Source organism: Schistocerca americana, chromosome 7 (genome assembly GCF_021461395.2).
Source record: "Schistocerca americana isolate TAMUIC-IGC-003095 chromosome 7, iqSchAmer2.1, whole genome shotgun sequence".
Taxonomy (NCBI): Eukaryota; Metazoa; Arthropoda; class Insecta; order Orthoptera; family Acrididae; genus Schistocerca; species Schistocerca americana.
In genome coordinates, this window is record NC_060125.1 from 546,375,107 (window position 1) to 546,395,126 (window position 20,020).

The 20,020-nt window shown below is 41.2% G+C and overlaps 1 protein-coding gene across 1 annotated transcript in view; it reads left to right on the forward strand.

The window, feature by feature from the left end:
* Window positions 1-20,020, forward strand: part of LOC124623078 (small conductance calcium-activated potassium channel protein) — a 234,423-nt gene that overhangs the window by 40,630 nt on the left and 173,773 nt on the right. The window contains exon 3 of the mRNA XM_047148870.1: window positions 9,601-10,022. Within this exon, the coding sequence (XP_047004826.1) occupies window positions 9,601-10,022 (422 nt within the window). The remainder of the gene's footprint in view (window positions 1-9,600; window positions 10,023-20,020) is intronic.

Genomic DNA, 20,020 nt, shown 5'->3' on the forward strand with positions numbered 1-20,020 from the left:
ACATAAGCTATGTAACTGGAGGCAGAAAGACCCATTATTGTATGATTACACAATTGCAGAAAAATCACATTTGTTCCACCAATACTTGAATATTGCTCTTCCATATGGGATCCGTACCAGATAGCACTCATAGAGGAAACAGAGAAGATCCAAAGAAGAGCAGTACGTTTCGTTATAGATTCACTTAGCAAGGTCACCGAAGTTAAGCGCTGTCGGACTCGACCAACACCTGCAGGGGTCACCGTATGGATCTGCCTAGCGTTGTAGAGCACGTGGGGAGCACTCAGCCCTTGGAAGGCCAATTGAGCAGCTACTTCACTGAGAAATATAGACACCGGTCACGAAAACTGACCGGCCGGGAAAGCTGTGTGGTGACCACGTACCCTTCCACATCCCTCCTATCAACTGAGGATGACAAGGCGATCGGTCGGTACCGTTTGTGTTAACGAGTCCAGTTAATATTATTTTCCAGGTTATTAATCTACAACGTAAGCAGCAAGTGTTCCAACGCACATCACTCGAACTGGCCTAAGGTTTTCTCGGCGGAGACTGCATGCTTTGTTCTCCCTACCAAGAAATCCTCAATCCAGTTGCGAATTTAATTTTATAGGGTCATTAGTAGCTGAAGGCCTGTGGATATTAGAGATCTGTGTTCGATGATTAACACATGGCACTGTTTTTGACTTCATGTCAATGTTGACCACGCGTAGTGTCCAGCTATACTCTTCCGATGGCTCGCCGCTGCCGGTCCCTCACCCCTTTCACGGTGTGAGGCTGCAGGGAGTCTGCGTCACTGAAGTCAATCTCATGGAGGGTCTTCGGGTAACACGACCTAAAATCGCTGCCAGGCCACTTGGAGCGTTGCAAGTGTATCCGTCGATCATTTCGATTTCCTATTGGGTGATTTAAAGTCTTCCATATTAGTTTTGGTTTCGTTAAAAACTGAAGATGGTGTCGTAGCATTGTGGTCGCAATTACGACTTCGTGTACGTGTTTGTTGCACTCTTTGATTTGCATTGTGAGTATACTGCTCGTAATCTGCATTACTTTTGTACGCAGCCGGCCGCGGTGGTCTCGCGGTTAAGGCGCTCAGTCCGGAACCGCGCGACTGTTACGGTCGCAGGTTCGAATCCTGCCTCGGGCATGGATGTGTGTGATGTCCTTAGGTTAGTTAGGTTTAAGTAGTTCTAAGTTCTAGGGGACTGATGACCACAGAAGTTAAGTCCCATAGTGCTCAGAGCCATTTGAACCATTTTTTTTTTTTTTTGAACTTTTGTACGCATCCGTAATATTAAGTGAAGTAAATGGTTCCGTATTAGTTTTTGTTTCATATGAAACAGAAGCTAGTTTTGTCGCAGAGTGTGCTGTGGACATTTGTTACTGCCTACGAATCCGTGTGTGAACTATTCGAATTAAATGCGCTGTAAGTATATTGTTTGTTTTCTAATTTATTTTAGTTCGCATCCGTTTTCATGCTTTCTCACATTTAACAGAGAACGCCATATTAGCAGATTTAGACAGAATTGATATGCAGCTTTGGTACATCTTGCCATTCGTCAGTCTGTATTTCTGCTTTGAATGGTGTTGCGGGGGTGACTCTATTGTAGGGATAGTGCACATCGAAACTGAGGCCTCACAGCCAGCGGTATACAGGTATATCGAACGCTCTTCTGTCGAAGCGGGATATTGGATACTGTTTCCTAGTTTATCAACGGAACGTCGCATGAGAGTAGTAGAACTCATGAGCGAATTTAGTGCAACGTCTATGTTGAATTCTCGTACGCGGAAGCCGTTGATTTCCCATTTGAGTGATACTGAAAATTGCCTATAATTACGTTGCCAATACGGATTGCTTCCAAAACTCGGAGCGAGAAATTGCGTTCACTGTGGCTCCGAAAATATTGTGACGCTGACGAAGAGGACAGGGAAAGCTAATTTTCCTTTCCAACTCATGTGTAATAAACGTAGGAAGAGAACTAGTATAACAAAGAACATGGTTTGACAGTACAAAATTAAGTATTGACCATCGCGTCATACTTGTTGCGTGCTGGATACGTAATTTTGCATTGGAAGAGGCTGCGTCCAAGTGCGAGCTTTCTGTGAATACGGTTTCTGACTGTTACGGTTTTTGTAGGGAGCAAAGGCGGCGACTCCATGGGGCCTGAGGGGGCCCGATCCCCCTCAAAAATTCGTTTGGGCGGAGGGGCGGAGCCCCCCCCCCTCCCCCCCCCCCCCCCCCCCCGCGCCCCTCCAAATTAATTCAAGAAAATTATTAGTTATATTATGCTTTGTAAATTCACAAAATTATGTTGGTATTTTTTATTTTCCTTGTTTGATGATAGTTACCTTTTAAAACACATTCAGTTATGAGTTAAAACAAATAATTATTACGGTAATAAGCAGGTTAACTGAAAACGAATGGTGTGAGCCATGATAGTATGGGGTGCTGCGGGCACACTTAGAATTTGTCCCAGTGCGCAAACCTTCGGGTGAAGTCTGGCGCCGGCGGGCCAGTGCTACGGCCGTGGCGACATCGAAAGGACTGGAGCAGAAGCGCCTGGAACCCTGCGCCTTGCGTCGTCTTGACGCTTCGAGACTTTAAGACGCCGCGGCTATATAAAGCCCACCCTGCCGTCGCAGTCATTCAGTGTGGATAGTTTCATTCAGTGCATGCTGCAGACGCGTTTAGTGTTCCGACTTTAGAGGACTATTTTATATGACTATATGTTATTCGTTTACTTTAGTCTCTTAGTGTATTGTGAATTAAGTGTGCAATGGATAAATTTGTTACCAAAAAGGCGCGCTTGGAAGTTGTTGATACCGCTAGTCAACCTCCAACAATTATTGTGTCGTCAATTGCTTCGTTGTCTTCAGGCGAGAACTGTTCACAGCCGAAACCTGGACAATCCGGTAAGGGAAGATCATTTCAGAAGTCTTGATTGATCAAATATACATGGCTAGAATATGAGGCATCTACAGAGAAAGTCTTTTGCAAAACCTGGAAAGAGGCAGATGCTAAAAATCTATTACAATTTTCTTCAAAAAAGAGAAAATACGTTTACTTCCTTAGGGTTTTCTAACTGGGAAAAGGCTTTGGAAAAATTCCGTCTTCATGAAAATACGTTTACGCACAAAGAAGGTTTTCTGAAACTAAATTCTATCACTAACCAAAGTGTGGCCTCCCAATTGAATGAACAGTTAAATAGTGATATGAAGAAAGGCCGTTTCACTCTTGAGACAAATTTTACTACCGTGCAATTTCTATGCCGACAAGGACTAGCAATTACAGGGCACGAATATGTAAACTCAATTTTTTTTCAATTGTTGGAACTCCGAAAGAATGACACACCTGAGTTTAAAGATTGGTTAGGGCGTTCGGGGTATAAGTGAACGTCTCACGATATTCAAAACGAGATCATTGATCTACTAGGAAAGTCTATGTTGAGAAAGGTATAAGCTTCAGTCAAAAAGACTGAACATTTTTCTATTTTGATTGACGTAACAAGTGATTCGTCGATTCACCAACAAGTGTCATTTTGTATTCGTTCTGTCGATGATTCCTTAATCATCAACGAAGACTTTATTGGCTTATACGAAACACCCAACACTGAATCACAAACTCTGTTTAATATTTTAAAGGACTTTTTTTCTCGTCTTGATTTGTCAACGGACAAAGGACAGTGCTATGATGCCTCAACTATGAGAGGTAATTTCAAAGCACTAAAAAAGTTAGTTTTGGATACACAACCAAAAGCACTTTATGTGCACTGCTCACAGTTTAGACTTGGCAGTTGTAGACAGTCTCCACCATCGTCCGTCTATGAGGGATATTATGGCTTTAGCCAAGGACTTGTAAACACCGTAAGGGAATCCAACAAAAGGATGGGACTTTTCAGAAGCATACGCTATGAGAGCGCCAACGGCCAAGCTGGTCTACGATCCCTTTACCCGACTCGATGGAGCTTCTAGTATATTGAGAAACTGAAAAACTTTGAAGAACTTCTAGAGTTTTTTGAAACAGAGGCAGGTTACAAATGAGCAGGCTACATTGATTCAATGTTACAATTCAAGACTTATTTCTTTTTACGTCTTTATTGTCATGCAGTGAACCCAGTAGAGGATGTCAATGAAAAAATTCAATGCCCTCATCTGGGTGTTGCTGATCTGGAAAAAATATATGAAAGCTTGATTTTTATATTGAATGGAAGTCGTGATAGTTTTGAGCACTTTTGGGAATTGTGTTTAAGAGAAAAACCTTCACAAGTTGATGATCCTTCGCTTCCTCAGAATCGAAGTATACCAAAGAGGTATGAAAACAACGAAGCCAGCTCACCACACACTTTCAAAACCCCAAAGGAATACTGTAAAGCTGTTTACATTGAAGTTTGTGAAACGTTGCAATCTTGCATTACTGAGCGATTTACTTCAACTGAACTCACACAGGTCACTGTAGTTGAACAAGAGTGTTTGCTTTTAGTAAACAGAGGTGAAAAAAGTTTTTGAAAAATGACCTAGACATTGAGAGACTGCGCTTACACTTGACTAAGTTAGCCGATATCGCTAGTAAAAAAACAGCTAGTCTTAAAAAACATGCGTGATGTAAGAAGGTACATTACACAAGAGCCTGCAGTTGGAGAAATGTTATGTGAAGTAGTGAAGTGCATTGAGATTCTCAAAGTAGTTCAAATCACGACAGCAACAGCAGAACGGTCATTTAGCACCCTTGGACATCTGAAGTCATATCTCTGATCAACAATGGGACAGAAGCGATTGAACAACTTGGCTGTTCTTCATACCCACCGAGATGTTTTGGATGAATTGGATATCCGACCAGTCAACAATGACTTCATATTCAGTAATCTAGTCAAACGGTCGACATGTGCAACTTTCTAAAGACACTCTAGCCCTAATAATGGCATTTAGAGCAGTATTAAAAGTCTTTATAAAATAGAGAATTAAGTACATACATAATGTTAAATTTGCAGTTTCGGAATATTAATACTGGTTTAGTACTGTATTACTATATTACTATAGTATTGTATTAGTTATTTTCAAATACTTAAATATTTTTAGGCTGTAAGACCCAATTAAAACCCTCTATTTACATACTTTTTGATTGAAAGTATTAGGCATACTGTATTAACTTTATTAACTGTATTAAAGCATTAACTTTGAGATATTGTTTTCATTTAATGAACCCTAAGCCTTATTTAAAGTAAGCTTAAATTAGCTATTTCACTTATTAATCAAAGTGCTATTTCTGTGAGACAGCAATATTTTATGTTTTATTCTTGTAATGATAGTTTAGGATTTAATTAAATATAATTTCAGTCTTTTCAGAGCATTAAATTCACTGCTCTGTAATAGTCTATAAACATGATTATTACTGTAAATTAAATGAGCTTTTTACGAAAATACCGTGAGTGTTTATGTTCTGTTCCTTTTTTCAAAGCCAAAAAATGTGTCAGGCTTGTCGAGTTTCCCGGAGTGTCGAGTTTTCGAGAGTCCATTTTTCTGGGTTCTTACGTTGATAATATGACTCTAAAATGTTTAAAAAACTTTAAAACTCACTATTGTTCCTCTAAAATTCAGAAAATTTCCCGAATCAACACCCCCAATATGGGCCCTCCCTATATTTTTTTTATAAGTCGGCGCCCCTGGTAGGGAGGTGGGTTACGTTATTGATACTAACGATAGTATCCCCATTAGTGATCAAAACAAAATTATGGAAGTACACAAATAGCAATCCGCAAATATGGAAGCGATTATTTAAGAATGAAACGCGGAATCCTACATCTACATCTACATTTATACTCCGCAAGCCACCCAACGGTGTGTGGCGGAGGGCACTTTACGTGCCACTGTCATTACCTCCCTTTCCTGTTCCAGTTGCGTATGGTTCGCGGGAAGAACGACTGTCTGAAAGCCTCCTTGCGCGCTCTAATATCTCTAATTTTACATTCGTGATCTCCTCGGGAGGTATAAGTAGGGGGAAGCAATACATTCGATACCTCATCCAGAAACGCACCCTGTCGAAACCTGGACAGCAAGCTACACCGCGATGCAGAGCGCCTCTCTTGCAGAGTCTGTCACTTGAGTTTGTTAAACATCTCTGTAACGCTATCACGGTTACCAAATACCCATATGACGAAACGCGCCGCTCTTCTTTGGATCGTCTCTATCTCCTCCGTCAACCCGATCTGGTACGGATCCCACACTGATGAGCAATACTCAAGTATAGGTCGAACGAGTGTTTTGTAAGCCACCTCCTTTGTTGATGGACTACATTTTCTAAGGACTCTCCCAATGAATCTCAACCTGGTACCCGCCTTACCAACAATTAATTTTATATGATCATTCCACTTCAAATCGTTCCGCACGCATACTCGCAGATATTTTACAGAAGTAACTGCTACCAGTGTTTGTTCCGCTATCATATAATCATACAATAAAGGATCCTTCTTTCTATGTATTCGCAATACATTACATTTGTCTACGTTAAGGGTCAGTTGCCACTCCCTGCACCAAATGCCTATCCGCTGCAGATCTTCCTGCATTTCGCTACAATTTTCTAATGCTGCAACTTCTCTGTATACTACAGCATCATCCGCGAAAAGCCGCATGGGACTTCTGACACTATCTACTAGGTCATTTATATATATTGTGAAAAGCAATGGTCCCATAACACTCCCCTGTGGCACGCCAGAGGTTACTTTAACGTCTGTAGACGTCTCTCCATTGATAACAACATGCTGTGTTCTGTTTGCTAAAAACTCTTCAATCCAGCCACACAGCTGGTCTGATATTCCGTAGGCTCTTACTTTGTTTATCAGGCGACAGTGCGGAATTGTATCGAATGCCTTCCGGAAGTCAAGAAAAATAGCATCTACCTGGGAGCCTGTACCTAATATTTTCTGGGTCTCATGAACAAATAAAGCGAGTTGGGTCTCACACGATCGCTGTTTCTGGAATCCATGTTGATTCCTACATAGTGTATTCTGGGTTTCCAAAAACGACATGGGGAAGTGCCACATTTGACATGTGTATTCCACGGGAAAGAAAACATCGGTACCACTCACTAAACATTTCATTCTACCAGATACTAAAGAGATCACGAATGGATGGAAATCATACAAAATCTTGAAAAACGAGAGAACTCATCATGAATTCGCCAACCATTCAGTAGAATTCGTATCATCCGACAACACAATTACATCGTCTGTTACTGAAGTGGGGAGGCCTGGGGATCGAAATGAACTGTACATATTTCAGCTTTTATATTTTACAATTTGCGACAATCTGCCAAATCTCTCTACTGTGAGTCTCCCAGATTTTCTAACAGACGTGTCGAAAGTGTGTCCTGGGTATGTGAAAAAAGGCATGGTATTCGTACACAACACCTGAGGGATAATGTAAGCCAATAATATTATTTATTTCTTTAATAAATTCCCGTGAGCGAAAAAAGTTCTATTACTATCTCTTTTTAATGACTTTCTGTTTTCATTACGTTCGTCTTTTGCCGAGAGTCGAGCGTTCGATATATATCGCTCACAGTGAGGCCGCGACTTCGATGTGCACCGTTTCTTGGAAATTATTTACAGTCATTGGGTCAGGTAATATATGCAGCAAAATATTGTACATCGAAGTGCAAATTTCTACATGGGATTGTGTGGTATAATTTGAACATACTTCCACCGTACCTAATGCAATTGCTTTTAGTAAACCCTTAAACAGAATTCTCTTGTAGTTCAAATTCTGAAAGCTTAAGGGTGTGTGTTGTTTGCGTTTAAATTTTCCTTGGAATGGGACAGTTGTAGTATGTATTGATGTCTGCTAAAATATATTGCTTGGAATACATATTAATAACATATGAACACATTTGTGTAGCTAGTGTTGCATTCTTAGCATTTGCAGGGAAGAATGCGTTATTCACGAAGATTACGAAGCATATTCAGTAGCAGAAGGAACACTACACAAAGCAGGAATACATACTCATTCCGTGACAAGAAAAAAACGGATGCGAATTAAATCAGAATACGAACAATATACTTGCAACTCATTTAAAGAGAGCGGTTCACACACCGATTCGTAGGCAGAGACAAATTTCCACAGAACATTACGCGACAAAATCAAATTTCTTATATGAAACAGAAACAAACATTGAATCCTTTATTCCCCGCAGTTTTACAGACGCATGCAAAAATAAAGCAGAGCACGAAGAACATGCTGACAGTGCAATTTAAAGAATCCAATACATACAAAAAGTCGTAAACAGAAAACAGATTCTAGAATGAGATTTTTAACTCTGCAGCGGAGTGTGCGCAGATATGAAACTTCCTGGTAGATTAAAACTGTGTGCCGGACCGAGACTCGAACTCGGGACCTTTGCCTTTCGCGAGCAAGTGCTCTGCCATCTTTTTTTTCCATTTTATTCGCTTTAGAATGTTGCATCTGCTCGGGGCGGACGTCGTAAGACATCCATTTAAGTTCGTTGTTGATCTACTAACTCAGTTTTTTTATTACAGAGGGCACATTACCCTCTGACCGAACACGCTGCCATTTGAGCTACCGAAGCACTCACGCCCCATTCTCACAGATTTACTTCTGCCAGTATCTCGTCCCCTAGCTCCCAAACTTTACAGAAGCTCTCCTGCGAACCTTGCAGAACTAGCACTCCTGAAAGAAAGGATATTGCGGAGACATGGCTTAGCCATAGCCTGGGGGATGTTTCCAGAATGAGATTTACACTCTGCAGTGGAGAGGATGGGGCGTGAGTCGTGCTTGGGTAGCTCAGATGGTAGAGCGCTTGCCCGCGAAAGGCAAAGGTCCCGAGTTCGAGTCTGGGTCCGTCACACAGTTTTAATCTGCCAGGAAGTTTCAGAAAACAGATTGATGGTAAGCAATAGGCAATGAAAAACTCGTAACTGCATTTTGTTAAATTTTACAGGAGAAGCGAGAACGGTTTCTTAAAAAGCATATAAAGTGATACAGACAATGTCACTGTATGTGTAAGCTTATAGTAGAAGCCTAGTTACAGGTAAAGGTGTTGCTGGCTACTGGAATTGCGAGGTTTTCACAGGCAGGTGGAATTACTAAGTTTTCATTGGATACCATCGAAATGTCAGGCCAGATGATGTTCAACTTTTCATATGTGCTAAAGCGCAATGATTTCCGCTTGAAAATGGCCACATGGTCGAAATTGCAACATTGGGGTTTACAAAAAAATGCTCAGTCAAAGGCGATGACAGCGTCATTTACAAAATTTTACATGATAACCCCAGCTACGAGATGTTAACGTTAGATTTTAATTAAGATTTCTCCAATATGTCACTTTGCAAGATCATGAGAACCTTTTGGTTTCCAGGCACGCAATTTATTGCTAGATTACTATGCCCCCCATAAAGTATAAACGAAAAATTTTGTCTTCTACACCGGTACCGGTGTTTTGAATTAAAAATACGGTCATTCGCGGCATATTTTCTCGTATTTAAAGTTCAGCCCCAGGCCATTGTGATCATTGCTGTCGTTCTGTTTACGGGCTCCGCACTGCTTACATTTCAATGTAGTGCTGCTGGATGACCCTCAGCCACGCTGTTGCAGTTGTTCATGATCGACAACTGCGCGGACGACTGGCGCATCGCGATGACGTGGCAGCGCATCACGCAGATCAGCCTCGAGCTGGCCATCTGCGCGGTGCACCCCATCCCGGGCCAGTACTACTTCCTGTGGACGACCAAGCTGGCCAACCGCGGCGGCAACGTCGGCTCGTGCTGGGTGCCGTACGACGTGACGCTGTCGCTGCCCATGTTCCTGCGCCTCTACCTCATCTGCCGCGTCATGCTGCTGCACAGCAAGCTCTTCACGGACGCCAGCTCGCGCTCCATCGGCGCGCTCAACCGCATCAACTTCAACACGCGCTTCGTGCTCAAGACGCTCATGACCATCTGCCCCGGCACCGTGCTGCTCGTCTTCATGGTCTCGCTCTGGATCATCGCCAGTTGGACGCTGCGCCAGTGCGAGAGGTACGTAACCACGCCGCGCCACACTTCTAAGCTACTCTCTCAAAGCCAGTTCTCCAGTCTCGTGTAGACTATTCACCAAAGACAGAGATCCCTAATGACAATTCTGTCACTCGCTTTTTCCTCTCCGAGCTCTGCTCTTATTTGCCAAATACAGCAGCCGCAAACATTGAAAGCTTTGGTCCTCAACACCCTCGTGGTTCTTCTAGATTATCTACCTCCCATTACCAAGTGAAGGAGAGCAGTGGTAAGAGTCGAGGACTCTTGTTCTGGAGATCCAGATTTTCCCAAAGTCACTTAAGGTAGGCTTACCATATTTTCTTGAGTCCAACACAGAACAGATTACCGATTTTTCTGGGTCCGACCCAGGCTAAAATTTTGAAATTACTAATTCTTAACAGTTTATTGTGGCTCAAACTTATTTATTCAGTTCAACTTTTCGCTAAATGTGGCTTTTTTCAGAAATGGTTTGTTTGCTTCAATTAGATCATAAAAATTACAACAATAAAGTTCTGAATTAAATATAAGGTGTCAAAGAATTGTATTCCTGAAACTTCCTGGCAGATTAAAACTGTGTGCCGGACCGAGACTCGAACTCGGGACCTATGCCTTTCGCAGACAAGTGCTCTACCCTCTGAGCTACCCGAGAACGACTCACGCTCCATCCCCACTCTCCTGCGAGACCTCTCGCAGGAGAGCTTCGGTAAAGTTTGGAAGGTAGGAGACGAGGTACTGGCAGAAGTAAAGCTGTGAGGATTGGGCGCGAGTCTTGCTTGGGTTGCTCAGATGGTAGAGCACTTGCCCGTGAAAGGCAAAGATCCCGAGTTCGAGTCTCGGTGTGACACACAGTTTTAATCTGCCAGGAAGTTTCATATCAGTGTACATTCCGCTGCAGAGTGAAAATCTCATTCTGGAAACATCCCCTAGGCTGTGGCTAAGCCATGTCTCCGCAATATCCTTTCTTTCAGGAGTGCTAGTTCTGCAAGGTTCGCAGGAGAGCTTCTGTAAAGTTTGGAAGGTAGGAGACGAGGTACTGGCAGAAATAAAGCTGTGAGGATTGGGCGCGAGTCTTGCTTGGGTAGCTCAGATAGTAGAGCACTTGCCCGTGAATGGCAAAGGTCCCGAGTTCGAGTCTCGGTCCAGCACACAGTTTTAATCTGCCAGGAAGTTTCATATCAGCGTACACCCCACTGCAGAGAGAAATCTCATTCTGGAATTGTATTCCTGTTGGAGATTATAGTTAAAGTCACACTTTCTTTTGCCCATTGCTAAACAATGAGACAAAACACGAATAGGGATAATACAATCAAAAGCATGTAGAAAAGTTACAACACACATGAAAGCGACATAAACACATTGTTCCTGATGTTTTGCCAAATGACTGAATGAAAAATTGTGGCTGAACTGGTAGCCGTGCCTCCCCATCGATGTCAGCACTTGATCTCAGCTGAGAGAGGCACAGTCATAAGAGAATATTAAAAATGCAGTGTCCAACATACAGGTCTAAAATTAAAAGAAGAAAAGCACACCAGTCATAACGTTCTCAAACTTTGGACATTTTTGGAACCTCAGACGTTACTGCAGACAGCACTAAAAAACCCAGACTGCTCAGGCTAATCCCAGACATATGGTAAGCCTAGCTTAAGGTGAATGTCTTAACAGTTCCTGTAACAGGCACAGCTGATTTCTTCTCTCCCCAAATGGAGCTTCCAGTCTGTCTTTCATGACCTCATCACCCACAGGATGTTAAACCTTATCTCTCTTCCTTCCCTCCCTTTCTTCATCCACCCTTTCTTCAAAGCAAAGTGTTTTGTACCATAAATATATAAATTCACAACACAAAATAAAATTACAAAGAGGGAAATGAGTCATCTCGTAGGTGCAGAACATACAAATCCTCCACCATAATGGTAAAGCTTCTACTCGGGCTTGCCTGTGCTAGATCACGTCCAGTCTGAAGCAAATGATCTCTGTCCACAGAGTCCTCTAAGTAAAGAGACTAAACAGTCTGACAAGACAAGTCTTCTATAACTTTATGGCACTTTGCAACAATGTCCCCCAGTCCTTAATCAACTCTTACTGCGCATCCAGATTGTTTGGACTTCAGCTTTAGAAATTTGCAACATTAAATGAAATTAAAAAGTAGCAAGTTATTTGGCTCATTATCATTATCAAATAGCAATGGCAACAGGCTGTAGCTACTGCACGGTGGAGTCATCGGCCTGGTGATGAACAGAAATCATCTCGTCAAAAGTATCTGGACACCTATTAGTAGGCATTAATATGGAGTATGTGTGTCCTTCGGCTTTATGACAGCTTGACTCTGCTGGGGACACATCCAGTGAGGTGTCTGAATGTTTGTGGAGGAATGGCAGCCCATTCTTCCTCAAATATTGTGAACACAGAAGTGATCTCGTATGCTGGGGTCTGGAGCAGCATTGGCATCCTTATTCACCCCAAAGATGTTCCACTGGGTTCAGGTCAGGACTCAGGACATGGTAGTCCACTTCAGGAATATTATTGTGCACAAAATGTTATCTCACAGATGCTGTATTTTGACAAGCTCTGTTGTTATGCTGATAAAAATTATCATTGACTGTGAAATGTTCCTGTACCATTCACAGTTAAAATGTGTTCATATCATTCCACATTTATCATTTTCTTAAGCTCAATAAGAGGACCACACTACAACCATGAGAAACATCCTCATAAAGTAATTCCACCTTCTCCATACATAACTGTCGGCACTAAACATAAGGCAGGTAATGTACTCCAGGCATCCACCAAACCCAAACCCTTCCATGAAATTGCAATAGGTTATAGCACATTTCATCACTTCAAATCACTCCTTTCCAGTCATTCACTGTTCAGTGGTATTGCTCTTTACGCCACCCTAAATGTCACTTATTAGTGACTACAGAAATGTGTGATATATGAATAGCTGCTGAACTATTGTATTCCAGTCATGTTAACTCCCTATGCAATCACTGTGCTATGTGGACTGCTGGTAGCTCTTCAGAGTGTACAAATGATCCCTATTGCTGATTTCATGCAGTTTTTTGCATCCACTCCCCTCAGTGCTCTGTGGTCCCAGCCCATTAGTACATGAGGTCCACTTGGCCCTGGTTTAGCTGTGGTTGTTCCTTTGCATTTACAATTCACAATCACATCACCAACAATCAACTCAGGTAGCTTTAGAGGGGTTGAAGTGTCACTGATGGATTTGTTACTCAGGTGATATCCAATGACCAGCAAACTTTCAACGTTACTGAGCTCTCCTGACCAATCCGTTCTGGTGTTACGGCTTTTCAACTGACGACCTAATATTCACCACTTCCTTTTATACTTGTTTATCCCTCTCTCATGCTATCTAGTAGTCAGCTCTGCATTACATAGAGGTGTCTGGATACTTTTGATCAGACAGTGTATAAAGCAGCCATAAGTCTTGTTGAGAAGTACAGCTGTCTTAAATGTGGACACTGCTCGGTCCAGTGCAGCAGCAGCACAACAGAGAATGGTCTCGCTTCTATCAGCAAAGGATTGCCTTTGCTGGATTGTAACCTGATCATAAATGATTTAGGTGAGCACACGCTTCCTGTATCAAAGAAATCTGACTGTTTAACCATTAGATCTTTTAACAGCTTCACGGTTTTTTGGAACATTCTCCCTAAACATCTAAATCCAGTCTTTCCTTGAGCCAGATTTGTAGTTGATTAGTTCTCCTGTCACAAGATAATCAGGATGTGTCAATGGCAGAAGGTGTCAAGGTATTCTGCAGGTCTAGACTCGGCAAGCTGTGTTATAGTGCATGTTGGAGGATACTTCAGGCACCTCTAGGGTTTACCCATTATCATTTTCCATCCACAAATGGTATGAGGGAGGAGTAACTGCCTGTAACCCTCTGTATGAGCTCAATTTTTTTTTATCTTTCTGTTATTGGCATTTTATGAGGTGCACGAGTGAGGAGATAAGTCATTTTTGCTGTTTCTCCATCCAAAGTGTCATATGTATAATGATAACTAACAAAATCTTTCAAAACAATCCCATAAAACTCGAAAGATTGCAGGAGATGCCAGAGGAACAATTTAAGGATAAGAATCCTGATTGCAGACCTCATTTAGTGATGCAAATGAGCATCAAAAATATAGAGGTCAACACATGCAGCTAAGCCATCCGAGCAGCATTTACCTTTGTCTTCGTCAGTGAGGGCAGTCAATTGACATATCTAAGAAATACTGTAGGTACAAAGAATAAGACAATTTTCAGAAGAAAATGAGAGGAAAAAAATTAATAAAATGCAAAACATACAAAATAAGGTATAGGAAAATGACACTATTGTTAAAGCTAGAGTTAAAAACTAAAAAATGACAGGATATGTGGAGGTGTCTGATTCCAGAGTTACAATACCTGCCTACCATCAGCTGACACACTTGCTTGTTGATGCCACACATGTTTCAAACAACCACACACACTGCATACACCCAGAACATTAAATCCTCATTTGATTCCAGTGGTGTTTCGTGAAGCACACTTTTGAAATGTTGACAGGGAAGGCTGTCTAGCAGGTTAAATTCAGGTACTGGCAGGCTTTGACCCTATGTTTTTGGTGTTCTGTGGCCTCATTGAGTAAGGTTTCCACAGATGAGTTCCTGTCCTCACTTTTTTTCCCTTCAGGCCCCTTTCACAATACCTTGAGTTTATTCGGTATTGTTATCAAACATTCCACATACTGTGGCTATTGCCAGAACCTGTGTTTGACAATTGAGTAAGATGCTGCAGAGGTTGAATCACTGGACTTGAATCCAGGAGGAGCAGCATTCAGGCATCCCTCAGGCCATCTACAGGTAGTTTTCCCTCAATCATAGTTTACATGAAAATGTCACCACTGACTCCCTGTCCATTCTTTTATGCTCTACTGATCTTGTTGTCAAAGAGATGTTAAACTCTAAAATTCTTGCCTTCTTTATTATCCTGACCAGTGATGATTTCCTAACAATGTAATAAAAGCAGTGACTGGCCACTTTCACAACTGTGACATCACAATTTAACGCAGTACCTGTCATTTGTGTATTCCACTGGACAGTAAGGTGTTCATTAGATCAGTTATAATGTTGAGTCAGAAGAGCTACTGAACTGTCTCTCTTTGAAAGGGTACATTAGAACATGCAGTGACACTATAGAGATTCAGAGACTAGTGACTCCATCAGATGACTTGTGCTTCAGACAATAATCTTAGTCATCAGTAAGGCACCATGGAGTTCTTTGGACAACATGGTTGTGGAGAGAAGCAGTGATTAGTATGATAAATCAATAATTCAATGTTTCCTGCCATTATGTAGACAGGAGTGACATCACCAGCAGCCGACCAGTGGTGTAAATGCTCAGAAGATGACCCCTACATTGGGTTGAAACCGGTTGGCAGTATAATAATAATAATAATAATAATAAATGCGATTAAGACTTCTTGAATTATTGACCATGGAGTTCGATGTTGACAATACACAGATTGTTTTCTAAGAATATTAGTGCAGCTCATTGATCATCTTGCATTGCTTTCCTGGTATTCACTACAAGGAAAGAATACATGGGGATAAGTGGAATCCTATCATGTAGTTTATGACAAGATCTTCCAGAAGGCTAACAGAACTTATCAAACAGCTAGGAATGTCCAGAACCAGTTTTATTGCATTGTACAGTTTCAAACAGCAAGTTGACCATGACAGTAATTAATATTAACAGCAACAGTTAACTGTCTTATATAATAGAGAGTCTGCTTGTAGGGTAGATTCTCATGCACAGACACCTTAGATCTAATAGTAATAACTGAAACAGTACACTTTAGTTTTCTCCGAAGTCCCTCACTCCACAAGTTCAGATTTAGATTGAGAACATTACTGCACTCTGTTCAGATTCAGGGAATTCTAAATAACAATATACAGAGCTTTGTAATTTTCAGTGTACACACTGACTGTTTATCATGATGTACCAAAGAACTGATCCAAACGGGCACCGACAACAGTTTCAGAGTAAAAGATAGTCCACTACGACAGAAAGTAGGGAAGGTCCAGAAAGGGCCCCAGTTCACGTATTACACCACTGAAATGATAAGTGATGTGGAGGTTAGTGTCGGTGGCACGGAGAAACAGCTGCAGTCGTTAAGACTGAACAAGGCCCCAGGAAACAGTTAATTCCTGCTATGTACTGTACAGTATTTGCTGAGCCAGCCTTTCTTATAGCCATAATATACTGCAGCTACCATAGAAAGATCTAGCAGTGAAGTACAGGTCACATCCGTCTACAAGAGCAGCAGTACAAGTAGGGTGACAATTCTTCTGGAATACCTGTAATTATCAGGGAATTACATTTTACCCGAAAACACTGGGGAAATCTCGAGGAAGTTCAGGAATTTCATAAAATCTCAGGGAATAGTGCAGTTTTAACCTAGTATTGAAATTGAATTTTATTGGGTTTTATAAATACGTGATACCTCAAAATGTGTTAATTATATGAATATTATTCCACATTAATTATCCAAGTTTCACACTTTAATTAAACTACTGCTTATGGCTGACATATACCTTAAGTGAGAGGAAAACAGTCGTCATTGTGGTATGCTGCCCTCCCCCTCCCCCCTCCCCCCCTCCCACCCGGCACCTCCTTTCACTCCCTGCCCTGCTCACCTTAATTTATCTGGAGCTTTTTGACACCATATTCCTCCTCACACTTGGAATTGTTAGGGAATTTCTTTTCCACTTTGTGTAGTCTCCACACAGAAATTATCACAAAGCTATCATCCAATGTCACTGATACGTGCATGTTACAGAATCTTGGAACATATTTTCGCACTTTTGTCATGTGACATCCTGAAAGTCTTTGAAAGTCTTAAGTTAATAAATCAGATGGATGCAGGAGTGGGGGCAAGGGGGGGGGCTATAGGGGCTATACCCCCCCCTCCCATTGAGCATCGTATTACACCGGATAAAATGACTCCAGAAATCAGCGAATATATCACTCCAGCAGATTCAATCTTTTTTTTTTAATTTTTTTTTATAATTATGTAGCAATATAGGTTGCACTGTATTCCAAATAAATTTTAACAAAAGAATAAGAGCGGCAAATAGCTTGCTACCAAACCAATAAATATCATTTAACTTAAAATAGGCATCTTTTTATTTATTAATACACATTTGTTACCGTGAACTCCGAATCAGTTACCAAAAACTACTTTAAGCAGCACCAAATTTTACCAGTCTGTCAATAGAGGACCCAAACTCTCCTTTTGTTAAGCTATACTCCATACCCCCAAACCCCGCCCTCCCCTCCCCCTCCCCACACCCTTAGCCCCCCCCCCCCCCCCCCCCCATTGGCCAACTTCTAGAATCACCCCTGCATGGATGCAGTATTTCTTGACTTCTGAAAAGCTTTTGGTTCAGTACCACATAAACAGTATGATCCTATATAATATCATGGGAAATTTGTGACTGGATTGAGTACTTCTTGAATGGAGAGGCATCAACAAATGTGGAAGTAACTTCAGGCAAGTCCCAGGAAAGTGTATCGGTATCCTTATTGTCCACGTTGGATCTTACAAGCCTTGCTGATAATATTAATGATAAACTTAGATTTTTTGGAGATTATGCAACTACCTGTAATTAAGTACTACCTGTGTCTGAAAATAACAGCATAAATGTTCAGTCAGCAAGTGGAATCGGTCAACTCACACAAATACCTAGCTGTAACTGTCTATGGGGATATGGACTTGAATAATCTCACAGCCTCAATCGTAGGTAAAGTAGGTGATTCATTGGTAGGCAGTCCATCAGCAAAGGAGATCACTTACAGAATACTCATATGACCATCTTGTAACGTTACTCAAGAGTGTAGGACATTTAGCATGAATGGTCACGTTTGTTTGACTTGTGGACAAGTGTCACTGGAACACTGAAAATCTCAACACTCTGTTGCTTGAAGATAGACATCAAATATCACTCAAAAGGCTACTTACAAAGTTTGAGGAGCTAGATGAATTCATGAAAATACTAATTAAATTGCTCCAGTGGGAACTGGAAAGCAAGACTGGACTAATTATCAATTACAGCATGCACAGAGGCATTCAAGTAATCTTTCTTCTTGCGCTCGGTACAAGAATGGAATGAGGAGAAATCCTAATAATTAATGCAATGGGATGTACCCTCATGCATGTAATTCACAGCAGTTTGTGGATTATGAATGTAAATGTAGATGCTTCCTTAAAAATCGTGTTAATGTTTGAGAAGGTCTACTTGAGAATGCCTAATGAGCCTGAAGCAGCATGCTTGAAGAACGTCTTCAATAATAAAACATAAGACAATTCCCACTCATTAATCGAATATTTCAGCAAATTGTATAGAATGTAGTAGTTTAGGGGCAGAAAAGTGGGAGGTGCATGTTGTTAAGATTTGACACTCATACCCCGAAGGTGTTAACATCTTGGTTCTTGCAACCTAGATGGTGAGAATTTCTTGATCATTTGTCCTGTGATTTTTTCATGTTATGTCGCTATTCAACTATGAATGAGTATACTGTCATCAGTGAGAACATTGATTCACTCTAAATGGCTCCGGTAGAACAGGTGCCAGCAAGTGCAGTGTCGTGATTCCGAAGAAGAGAGGTTACACCTTTTTATGGTATTAATTAATACCTGATGAATTTTAAACTTACATGCCATATACCTTCCATAAAATTGCCAGAGAAAATGGTCAGGCTGGTATTACTAAGAGCATGCACTATTTTTCACAGAAATTGTGGTGAAGTATGGCTCCCAGTGCTCTGAAAGTTCTGATATGTTTAAGAAGCATAGTGTACTCTATCCAACTTGACAAGGATAACTTCCCCCCCTCCCCTGTCCCTCTCGCCCACCTTCCCAACTCCACCCCTCCTGCCAGTATTCGCGGTGCTCACAAGTAGCGAGGGGTGCCAGAACTCTTAGACAGATTCGTTAGTCAGATTAATGTCAACAGAAAAAAATCTGTTATTCTAATTCAAAGTGCACAGAGCAAACAATTATTCCAACAGGATGAAATTTTGAGGAGAAGAACTCTCCTTTAACAGATGGATCCTTTTCAGAGAGTAAATAAATTATTCAAGAAGGGGGACTCTGTTATCACTATCTGTTTGCTGTTTTGACAAATACAAAGAAAGTATTGGGTCTTTTAAAGAGAACAGAGAAAGAAAACTACAAATTAAATTTAAATGAATAAGCAGTCAAATTATATATTGGATTACAAATTGTATCACCTGAGTGGAAACAAATTTGAGTATGCTGCACAAAGAAATACCATACTAAAATCACCGTGAGTGATATTTATAATGCTACAACTGAAGATGCCAGATGCAGCTAGAAAAAGCCAAGATACCTATCCCCACAGTTTGACATGCAGCATGAATCCTGAGATGGTACCTTCAACAAACTGAGTGAAGTAGCACAGTGGTAAGGCACTGGACTTCTTTCAGTAGAATGGCAGTTCAGCCCCCACCTGTCCGTCCAGATTTAAGTTTTCTAAATCATTTATGAAAAATACCAGGACACAGTCTGACGTCATCCCATTTCTGCCAAAATCTGAGCTTGTGTTAAGTCTTCATTGCTCTTCTCATCTATGGGTTTTTGAACCATAACCAGCCCTTATTTCTGTCAACAAAGCCACAGTCCATATCGTGCCTCATCTTTGTCCAGTCCCTGCACTCTGTTGCAGCTGATCTCTTCACTTAAGAGAACTTAAATTCTAATATCCTTTTTATATTTGATTATCATGGCATGGTGTACAGCTCAAAATGCTCACATACTGCTCTTTGGCATGTGGTGTAATCATCTGACAGAGTATGCAGTGACAATAAGCTATTTATCTAAATTAGCGGACCAGAAACTCACTCAGATAACAGTTATAAATCAGAAAATGAGTCATTTGTGCACAATACTATTTTCATCTTCAGAAAGCCTGTAAAATTACCGGTGACTGTCAAGA